The 12,015-nt window shown below is 35.8% G+C and overlaps 1 protein-coding gene across 1 annotated transcript in view; it reads left to right on the plus strand.

Moving 5' to 3' along the window:
* Positions 1–6,046: 6,046 nt before the first annotated feature.
* MS3_00009738 (uncharacterized protein) overlaps positions 6,047–12,015 on the plus strand; it is a 52,142-nt gene continuing 46,173 nt past the window's right edge. Inside the window, exons 1-2 of the mRNA XM_051218140.1 lie at positions 6,047–6,447; positions 7,093–7,258. Coding sequence (XP_051073002.1) covers positions 6,425–6,447; positions 7,093–7,258 — 189 coding nt within the window. The 5' untranslated portion in view covers positions 6,047–6,424. The remainder of the gene's footprint in view (positions 6,448–7,092; positions 7,259–12,015) is intronic.

A 12,015-nucleotide genomic window follows, 5' to 3' on the forward strand; every position in this document is an offset into this window, starting at 1 on the left:
TCTCGACATAAATAGCACACACTACAACAGCATGGCATAAGTGATTAATGAGCTGGTTTTAGAAACAGTAATATAATTACTGATATGTTGGAGTGTCACTGTCACATTGTATATAAACAAAACATCTTTGGTTTATACGGCGAAATTATAAAGATGATGAAAGCTTACAGTGTATGAGCTTAGTGTTATGTAATATTGTATAATGTAATATCGTAGACTGTATGGTTGTGATGAATAACTAGTACATCTGCTGTACAGTTAATTATTTCCTGTTGTGTTTGAATCTTTTATGGAAACACAATACAATTTCATTATGCGTACTTTAGATTTGAGTCCTTGCTTGTGTCTTGTCAAAGTTTTAGACTAATTGTGATCAGTAATAATTCGTTAGAATATTTTAAATTCAGTACCTTATTATTGTATTGACTATACTATCAGAATGACATACTTAGTCAGCGATAATAAAATCTAAGATGATGCATTCAATGCTGGTAATAATGACCAAATGAATACGGTTTGAAGACAGTGATGTACGTATGTAATAGGTCAATCAGCCATAGAGGATTAGAATGGAAAACGTTTAGTGACAACAAACACATAATGAAGGAAAAGAGGGATGTTCTCTGTTCTGTCGTGGAGGAAGGCAAAACAGTAGGATGTATCGCGTGAGAAAAGGGGGGAAGAAATATTTTGGTATGTACATACATATGAACAAAATAAAAATGAGTTATACGGCTCTGTGCGGCACATGATGTGTACAGGAATAAAAATTCTACATCGTGCTGTAAGTAAGCACCGTACATATTATATAGAAAGACTAGTTTCTAAAATCCTTTTGAACGATTGGCATGTCTGTAGTGACCTACTTTTATCAAGAGAACGCGATTGGTTTGATGGAAACAATCACTATTTAACCAACTGTACCAGTGATTGTTTTACTGTGCTTGTTTGTTTAACTGTATGTAATGTTTCGAATTATTTGAATTATAGTACGAAATAAGAGTCCTAGAAATAACGCAATTGAATTAAGAAGTAAGACACAAGCACAAACGAATGTATTGTATTTGGAATTCGAAATCGTGCATTCAACAAGTACAAAGGTATCATTAGTTCATTCAAACGCCACACTGTACTCAAGACACCCATTACTCCTCCATTATTCTTCCGTTGACTGTGACCTTGTACGCTCGCAAGTTCGCCCATTGATTCCACTTGTATTTCCCTTGGCACGATCTTGGTATACTTTCGATACCACGAGATCGCCAACGAATAAATCTGGTTACAATCTCCTTTCGCCTTCTGATTTTCTGGTACGCGCTCATCTTGTAGTGGTGATCATAGTCCAACGCGACTCGACGCCAAACCACATGTCTGTCAGATCTGGATATTCTTCTATGAGACGGTAACAGACACTGGTATAGATACTGCAGATGATTCGGTTGATGCTGTAGTTACTCAGAGCCACAATTTTGTCATCCTTCGCATCTTACTTGGTCAGGCTTCAAGTTTCTAACCTTTCTATATAATCCTCAAAATCTTCAGGATTTGAGTGTATGTTCAACTAATCCCTCACAGGCTCCATACCAACGGCAATGTGAAAATTATAGGTATTTGAAGTGAGACTATAACCAAACAAGTATAAGATAGTAAGTCTCGGATTTTGGAGCTAAATTCATTCATCCGTTTGACTAAATACCGTTTCGGCATATTAGCTTATCCCAGTTCGTGATGAAAACAATGAATCTGATTCCTAAACTTAACCATCAACTATAAATCATAACTCTAATTCCTCACACTGGTTCATAACCCTCATTTGGTCCTACTTATTAGTGGACAGTATCAATATCACTGCAGCGCCGCTCAAAGGTCAGCCATAAATTATAGTTTCACCGTATTTGAATTAATATCCCACTCAAAACGTCTTCATAGGTGACAGGTATGACAAGATAGGTACAGTCAGCATATATAGCCAAACACGCTTTTATGGATGCCAGTGAGATAAAAAAAGATTTCTACATTACAACCTGTCTGAGTGTGGTGTTTTTATGAACCAGTGATTCTTTTGTATTTGGTGTTCGCCTGATTTCGGATTCTAAATACAATATGTTCATTTGTGCTACCCTACTTCTACAGATTCTAAATTACATTATTTCGGGAATTCCTAGTTCATATACCAATTCAAATACTCCTACTTATCTCATTGGCATTGCGATGGAGCCTGCGTTGGAATAGTTGGACATACATTCAAATTCTAAAGCTTTTAGAGATTATAATGAAGAGCTCGAAATCTGGAGCATGACCAAGGAAGATGTTGAGTATGTTATTATTAACGCTCACTTACATTCATCGGATAAGAAGCCTAGAGCTTATTAAAAATTTTGGCATTCTCACAAAAGCCTAATTCACTTCTTTAATAAACTCTCAATGAACTACTACCTGACCATGTAAAGTGAACAAATTTCGAATACTGTAAAGGAGGAATAGCTCATGAAATGACTCGTTAGGCCATAATTAATTCCACGACATTACTACGTCATCTCAATCCAATGCATACTCATGTTGAGGCAGATAACAATTCATTGAGGTGTCGTGATGCAGGTCACGAAGCTAAGTACAAATTTAATAAATGTTCGTCCTGAAGCAAATCTTTCACATAAAATGCATATGTATTTTGTAATGCTGAACGCCCCGAATATGGTAAAACTGAACAAACACCGGTAGTTTGTGATACTGCTGTTCATTTCGCTTCAAGTAATGCTGAACTTTGTGATTTCGATCCTAGTAAGTTGAATATTTCAAATGAATTGTACTTTGATTAGATTCACGATATCATTTTACTAGACATGCTTCGATCCAGAGGTTTATGTACTTCGAATGAAATTATTAACATTCATTTAAGTCAGCTCACCAAATCTAGTGCGGTCAGCATTAAATGTCGAACACTTACAGAACTATTTATTTTAGGGGCTGGTTTACAGATACAGATTACTCTCTCCCTGGCGGGGTGGTGATGATCCTAGGGCGAGGCAGAGCAGAAGTCTAAACTCAACGAGTTCGTCGTTGATAAATACTCTTCTGGTGGGTTGTTACGTTCAGCAGCATCTGGTCGTCTTTCCATACTATAAGGGGCCATGTAGTACAATATAGTAACGAGAAACAAGTAGAGTGTAAATTTTGCATTACCGCAATCTCCACCGGTTTTTTATATTTTCCATCCGTTCTTGAAAATAAAAAATTGATATACAAGTCCATGTAAACTGATATCGGCCATAAGCAATAAAAATATGTCCGAGAAAATCTAAGGAGTCGGTGACACTTTGACAATTTTGGATGTTTACAGTAATGCCTTGTTTTTGCAGCCGTTCGAAGGCAAGGTCCAGATGCTGGAGATCGGATTCTCTGTCTGGACTTGAGACCAGGCAGTCATCAACATACACATGTTTGACGTTGAGACCTCGGGAAACGCCATCGATTAATCTCTGGAATATTTGTGTAGCATTTCTTGACTCGGAAGACAAGCGCAAAAATTCGTGAAGTTTAAACGGGGTGATGATAGCTGATTCAGGAATATTGTCAGGAGACATGGGAATTTGGTAATAAGCCTCAACCAAGCCGATTCCCAAAAATACGGTTATACCTTTCAAGGCCGCTGTCAAATCGTGAATGTGAGGCGACGGGTGACGATCAGGAATGGATTTGCACTTAGTCGCCGATTGTCATCAGTTGGACGCCAATCATCTCTGTCCTCTTTGGAGATCGTGCGCAAGAGAGTTCCCATGGGCTGTTTGATGGCCGAATGATCCCTAAATCTATCATGTGATTGAATTCATTTTCAGCCAACCTCAGATTTTCGTACGCTATTCGGAGCGCCTTCGAGAATACAGGTGGTCCTGTCGCCGTGATTTGATTTGCAATATTGCTGGCTACCCATGGCAATTTTGGTTGCGTTTGGTATTGCTTGGGGTACTTATCGAGTAATTGTTGGCATTATGGATCGATCGTGTGTCTTACTGTGACTGGGGATGATCTACAACCGGAAAATGAAGTTACACAAACAAATAATTCAGTACTGCCATCTACTAACTTCGTGTCGATGAGCAGATTATGGTGTTGTAACAGGTCTATACCAATGGTTGGCATAGGAATATCTGCAACAATAAAGGTCTGGTGGACGGGTTTGTGCAGACCAAAGTTAAGATAAACACACCGCTTACTATATGTGGCGATCGGTTTCTGATTTGCCACATGTAAGTTGTAAACTGCTTCACGCAGTTAGTCGTTCGAATTTGCTGGAACAGTGCTGACGTCTACACCAGTGTACAGGGACCAGCGGAATTTAGGGCCCTAGACATTACAGGATTTTCTGCTATTTAGGGGAGATTATTCATACTTATAATGGTACCAGCGCTAACTAGGGCTATCTGTCCCTTGTGATCAAAAGTCAGATCATTTTCGTGAAGTACTCCTTCAGGTTGCAAAATAATGTATCAGATTATGACAGTTCTGTGACGTCATTTCTTGTTGTTTGAAGTTTTTATTTGATTGAACAGACCTTGGTTCTGGAAGCTCTGTTCATCTCAGGAATCCGGTCGGCAGATGTAGCCAGTTCGTCCACAGTGTTATTTTGTAATGATACCAACACTGTCCGCTCCTAACAGGGAAGCTTGGACAAGGAGAGTAGTCTAAACCGGCCCTCATCAAAGGTCTATTGACCCCTGACATGTCTTTTGCTAAGTTCTATTGCAGCTCAGTGATGTTGGATGCCTATGTAGATCGATCACATGACGAATAGCCTTTGTCAAAGTTTCGTCAGGTTCTGAAACATCCCCAATAAACATTTCGGGTGAAACATACCTGTTGACTTCGTGTGGCAGTGCCTTCACTACTGCAAGGAATTGTGCACGTGGGTGTGAAGCTCCATGCCCGTGAAAATCAGCTTCTCTGTAGCAAAACCAGGCGGCGAAATTTTCGGGCAAGTATGGCACTAGCTGAAATGAGGGTAACGTAAGAGATCTAATCTTACATAATTTGGGATTTTTTCCGTCATGAAATATATAGAGTACACCAGTGAATGAGGAGAAAATATCCAAAAATTTGTATCCAAATAATAGCGATATGTAAAAATTAAAGTTAGAAATTGATATATACAGTTCCAAAAAGAACATACCCACAGTTTACGAATAGGTGTACCAGATCATATCGGGCTTACCACTAAAGATGACACAAGTATTCGGAGCTTGACAACACACTAACTGGTAATACCCTTTCTAAACAAGACGTGCCAATTCACTGAAATAAGAAGCTTGGAATGAACGAGTTCGAAGATATATTTGTAAGGCTATATGTATTTCGAAGGAATGTTGCGCTAATAGTTAAAAGGGATATGTAGCATGACGTACCCACCCGTGATCTGGTACGGATGCTCGATCGAGTGCCTTCAGCTAAGTGAGTCCATCGAAACTAATGCAGTCAGCATCAAATGTCGAAAACTTACGGAACTATTTATTTTGGGGATTTATTCACCGCTACACGTCATTGCAGTAATATATTAGTATGAGTAGGTACAAGAAGTATATTGTGACCACAGTTACATGGGTCAGTATAGGATGTGCAATTAAATAATGCACGTTGATTGTTAATTACTTTGACGAATGTAGGTAAACTGTTAGATATTCAGTGATCCAACTGCTAGGTGACATTTCACAGGCACTACAAGCTAAACTGCTCAGTAGTAGGACACTTGCTTGCAACATACATAGTCTATGGTTGATGGTCTTCAATTCTTTAATACAAAACATTATCTGTATCCTTATCTGCATTTAAAAGACTAACACTGTAAATCATCTATTTAGAAGATTTCAGACTGGTTATTCGATTCACACGGAATGCTAGGATCCAGGGCTGCAAGAAGTATGAAAAATTGATTTTCCTGAAATCATTTACGACTCCGTGATCTGTTAATCGCAATCACTGATTCTAGCCTTGTACATATCTGCATGTGATGTTAAAAATTGAAACTAATATATCTAAAGCCGCTTGTATAATGGTGGGAGGTTTACATCTCAAGGTCGTCTGACAGACTTTATACATGTAAATAGTCCGTCCAATTTTGCTTCTTACTATAATTTGATCGGTTTGTTCCCAGCAACTAGTTCCTTGTTGTACTCCTTACCATCTTCTTTAATTCAGTACCTTTTCCTGTGTCATCAATTTTAGAATAACGTGAAATTTTAAACTTTTACCCAAGGAACCGAAGAAGCAGAAATAAAAACGAACAAGGGATAATTAAGGGGAACATTCCGTCATAAAATTAAGCAGAAATAAAGAGGGGTTTCTACGTTTTTGACTCAGCTGACTACAGCCTCATTTCTTTGAAGTCATCAGTCTCCATATATTAGCGTACAGAAATATAGATGCATATCTAATGTCTTCAGTCAGGGAGTTAAAGTAAGTAAAATTTTGGTTTCACTGAATTCGCTATCATTGGTTTAACTGTATTCATTTGTGAACTTTCCATACTAAGTAGACTTAATCATATTCATTCAACGAACTGGCTTATTTGTGGAGTCGTATTCTAGGGTCCCCACTAGTTGGTATGCATCTAAGATTATAATCATTCGATTGTCAACTGAGGCTCTGAAACAACGAAGCATCTCCGTTTCTAGCCTGATGTGAAGTTTTTCCAAGCATTATATTCGATACATCTTGTGTGTGCATCGAGGCCATACTTTAGGCTTGATTTAAGTACCATAGTTCACTTAGTGGATGTTTCGATTGGCAAGTAGAGTAAAAAAGTGAGCATTTCGCTTCTGAATATATTGCTCCGATTCTTAGTACAATACAGATGCTCATGTCCAGTTATTTTCTGTCATGATTACGGATGAGATCTATCAGGAATTTCCAGTTCCCCTATTATTAGAAGTTAGCATGTTTATTTATCTATAATTCGTAATCTTATCAAACGTTGTAAACATTTGATTCTATCCGTGATGTTTATGAGTTCAACAATGGTATCTATCTTGGCTTATAAAAAGTTATTTCCAAATTTATGGTTTATTTTGTGTGGAAATGTTCTTTATCATTTTACTGTAGAGAATCACCAGTGGCCTCAGCTCAAGCGTATGTTTTACAGTTTAACACTGAAGACCGAATATGGCTACCAAGTGGTGGGACACGCTCACTTTCATGGGTTCAAATTTTACAACAAAAAGGTTTAGATGCTTATCGTATCGTAGGTTGGCGTCAGCCAGATAATCAGGTAGGTAATATATTTTGTGAAGTTTTGGATCTTAAGAAGAGCATAATGAAATGCTACTAACATTTCCTATCATACATGTCCGTCTTTTTTGTTTTGCGTTACGTATTTGCGTAGCAGTATTTTAAAAAATATTCTGGTTATACGAATTTCAGCTTATTTTGTGTAATTCGCCTGATTTACCACGCATAGTACGATTCAAAGCTTTCGTTTGTTGGCTAGATAAACATGAAATCAAAGAAAACCAGTTACAACACGCGTTTTTATAATCTAAGTTTATTGCAACAAACACATGTAAGAAGAATGAAGTTTCAGCGAATAAAATTTTCGATGATACCATTTTCTGAAGATGTACAATGGCATTTATGGGTAATTTTTTTACATGTAGTAGTCTATAGTAAAATAGAGGTGTTTACAAAATTATCGAAGACAGTCAAGCTTATTCAATTGGAGGTCAATCAAAATGAAATGGTGTTGTTTAATATAGTCGAGGTTGTCAAAAATCCTCAAGTATTTCAAGACTCTACTAATTCTCCTATTTTTGCTTATCTTTATGAATAACGTGGCACTTCTCTTTTGTACAGCTAGTATTATGTTCATTTGTGTCAACTATTAATCCCGTAGTGTTCATACAAATTTAGTGGTGTAGTGAAAAATAACTTGTAAAGGTACTAAGCGCCCAGATTTCAGTTTAATATTAAAAGCTGTATTCCACCTACTTTACGTGGTAGCGTTGGAAACTGGTAGCTCAATTTTATCTACTAAAATATGGATCTAAAACTCTTTTTTCTTTTAACTAGTTATATGCATTTTTTGTTCGTTGCATGCTCCTTTTTTAACTACGTTAAAAATTCTAGTAATAAAGATTTGTACGGTAAGAACTCTTGTTGAGAAACTATGGCTTTGTACTTAAATATTAGGTCTCAGGTTTAAATAGCGCTGCAACTAGTATGGTTTGACCAGCTGTTGGGTATGTGAAGCTCCCAAATACAACTTGTTAGTAAAAACCCACTATCTATTTTTGGCGAATGTAAAATCAACTTTCAATACATTTTCATGACATTGATTTATGGGAGTTCAATGCGTTTTCATTGTACTTCATGTTTAGTATTAGTTACTCTTCATAAATTGTAATCATTAAAACCAATAATGTAATCGATTAACTTATATGCATTTTTAATTCTTCTGGGGTCATCATCGGCAAGGCTTTAATTACGAAACTGAACGTCATACTCTGGTTAGCAGAACAGTGAATACATGAGTAGTTTCGTTCACTATATTGAGGTGGGAGTTGCGAAATAGTGTTTTGGTGCACGAACATATCAACAACGGAGTAATATCCATAGTTCCTATTCAAACAGCATGACTCAAAGCTGAGTACGTAAACCTGAGCTTCACTGCATCAGGTGTCGGCGTTTCATAATGAGCTCTTAAGTATATCATACGAATGGTGTTTATAATACAATCGTGCACCTAGTGATCCTGTGTGTTTGATAGTGGGTTCACATTTTTTGAATAGTTGTAATGTAGAAAAAAATTGTTGTTTATCGCTCCCTAAACTTTTTAATGGTTCTTCAATCGATAATATCCTATAATAAAAACGATCCTATCTTAATCGAGTTCAATTCAGAATCATACGGTTACTACTAAGTAAAATGTTGAATTTCACAAATTTTATTACTTTTTTTTCATTACCATCTTGTATTGATCAGTTCTTTTAATGTTTCGTGTGTACATATGTACTTCATTACTATTTATTCAAATGTACAACGAATAGTAATTGTTGCTAAAAAAGTTTTTAAAACCTAACTATTTGTATTGGAATATTATCATCAAATAGTGATTAACATCAAGCTCATTACATAATACTGTTTTGCTTTTAAGTAAATGATTAAGGATAGTAGGACCGGCTTATAGGTTGTAATAAAACTGAGACAGTATTCGGATGTTAGGGTGCATTCACGAACTATATATAATATTTTAGTGAACGAGAACTCAAGTGGGGACACTCAAATGTATTTCAACACAGAATTACAAAATCTCTTAGTAAAATCTGAGAACCATACAGTAAATTTCTCATTTGCAAAATGTCATTCAGTTATCTCGGAATTGACTGACTCTTCTTTTCCACACCAATCACTCTCTGTTCTTGTTCTTTTCTCTTCGATCTTCTTAACCTTCTGCCGCCAAGTATTTCACTTTCAATTGATGATACATAGTACTTATATCTGTCGACATCAGTAGCACACACCACAATATTATTCAAACTAGACAAAAACTGGATAGCAACACATATTAAACAATCTGTTAAAATGATAACAACGAAGTACAAGCATGAAGTCATGCTTATAAACATGTTATTTTATTACATGAAAAATCTATTACGGCTAGTGGTCTTGTCTTTGATCTCAAATCATTCATCAACAATACAGCCTCGGTAACGGTCACTACTCAGCCTCAACATATTATTGCGATAGCATCATTTATCAACTAACATTCTTTCTTATATTTTAACAGTCACCAATTCGCTTCATCAGAAATCGTGAAATCCTACTCTCTGACAGGTTTGAAGTCGTAAGCTTTCTTTTTTTACTATGAAAAGCATTTGACCCAGAGAGTATATGATCTGGTAAACAACTAACGTCTAATCTACCTTTGAATTATCTTCTAGTTACATTTGGTTTAGTTCAGTCCTTCTATGTCACCAAAAGATATGTCCACTTTCCAGGAGGAATGGGTGAACATCCTGGTAGACCTGAACAGATCGATCTATCAATCTGTAGTTAAATAATCAAATCAAAAGTGTTGAATCCATACTAAAGCATCTAGTTCTAAAGGCATGATAGATGAAGTTCTGGATAACATATTCTTATTCGACCAGATAACAGTAAATGCATCAGACTTCATACCGAAATACTTTAAAGTATTTATACACTTCATTTTTCCCTGAATAAATTAGAACAGGCTCTTATTCTCCGAGAAAAAGGTCTCGAAACATTACTTAGTACAATCTCAAATAAATATTCCTCTTTTTTTCTTGTTCAATTCAGCAAAAAATATAATCACTCGTATTTAATGTTAGTTTTGTAATCAAATTACTAATTCACAATCTCCTACTGGTTTTGTTGTTTATGTTTAACAAAGTGAATAAGTATTTTGTCTTCCTTCATCCACCTACATTGATTTGATCGTCTATCTTCTTGTTTAACTTATGTATGTGTGTATAGTTTTATTTGTCATATAATTGTAAGTTTTAAGAAGAGCAACACAGATTTTCTATAACTTTGCCTAAAGGGAAGACAACATTTTATGCATTAAGCGTAATGGAATTATTTAAATAACATTTACAATTTATTTCAAATAAAAGGCATACATGAATAAATATCTGAATTTAGTGACGGTATTTTGTATTATCCGTTTATCATTGCACAACCACTAAAATGTATACTTTGGCAAACTTTGCAATGCATCATTGAAATTGTTTTAATGTACATGTGTACATGTGTGTGTATGTGTTCATATTCATTAGAGTAGATTTTGTCCTCTTTCCGGTTACTGTGATTAACTAATAATAGTATTTATTGTTTTTTTGGACAGGAGGGATAATGGTAAATTCGTTGTTGTGTGTAAAAATAATTATTGGACTGTATTAATCACATACTGGGATGTCATTTATCAGTTGTTTTTCCTTGCTTACTTGTTCAGTTACAGATTCACTATTTATCCAGTAATAAGTATGGGCATAAAGATAGCTTTAATTTTGTTTTCTATTCAACCATCGTTTTATTTTTTCTAAGACAGATTAATAATAAATACTAATAAACAAATGTAATCAACTAATCTAAATAATGTTTACCTGAATTTGATTGATTGTACTATTTTCCGACATGTACTACGTGTGCCTAACCCTACCATATACCTTGACGCGTGATGTTTGCTAGTGTAGGACCAGGTTGGAAAAAAGCTAGGAGATCACCGAACCGGGATATGACACCAGCTCATGAAGACACTGACTGTTAGACTGAGTCCTATTGGTAGGTTCGGGTAGTTTAATTAAGGTCTCGTGGTAACCGGGATCAGTGGTCGGAGACGTTGAATAACATTGCTCAGAATCGTTCACAATAGCGCCGACGCATCCACTCTTTGTTTCAAAATACTCATAATTTTTAATTTAAATATCCTTTTTGTCGAATGTTACTGTTTTTTGCCTATTACCACTAATACTGTTACTACTTTTATTAATCTGGGATTTGTTTTGATAACTTCATCTTGCTTTGACTATATGTTGTGGCAACTTGAACCTATGGTGCGCGTAATTACCAGGTTCTGTATTTCTCAGGACTGATTGTGTTATTTTAGTTGGAATATGTTTATATTTACATTTCTACCTCAGTTAACAGAATATTTGTTCGCTTAATGATTAGATCATTTGCTTTCCAACCACTTAAATCTCAGGTTTAAACTTCACTTCTATTGGAGCAACTGCAATAGTAATCCTCGCACACACAACTTAAAGTCAGGTACATCAACGATTTTTGCTAATATTGTCAACAGTTGGATACTGAAAAGTTCTAGAGATATTGTATTAGCCGCATTTCGTATCTCCTAACATAGTTATTAAGTTAGAGAGACTACTTTTCGTTTGTCTAAATTATATTCTTAATTTATGTACTCTTTAATACTTAACCGAACACTTGAACAATATACTCTATGTTTGTTTTTCTTACGGACTGATTATGGTACAGTTGTTTTTTGAGTTC

The sequence above is a fragment of the Schistosoma haematobium genome, chromosome 1 (genome assembly GCF_000699445.3).
Source record: "Schistosoma haematobium chromosome 1, whole genome shotgun sequence".
In the NCBI taxonomy this organism is placed as follows: domain Eukaryota; kingdom Metazoa; phylum Platyhelminthes; class Trematoda; order Strigeidida; family Schistosomatidae; genus Schistosoma; species Schistosoma haematobium.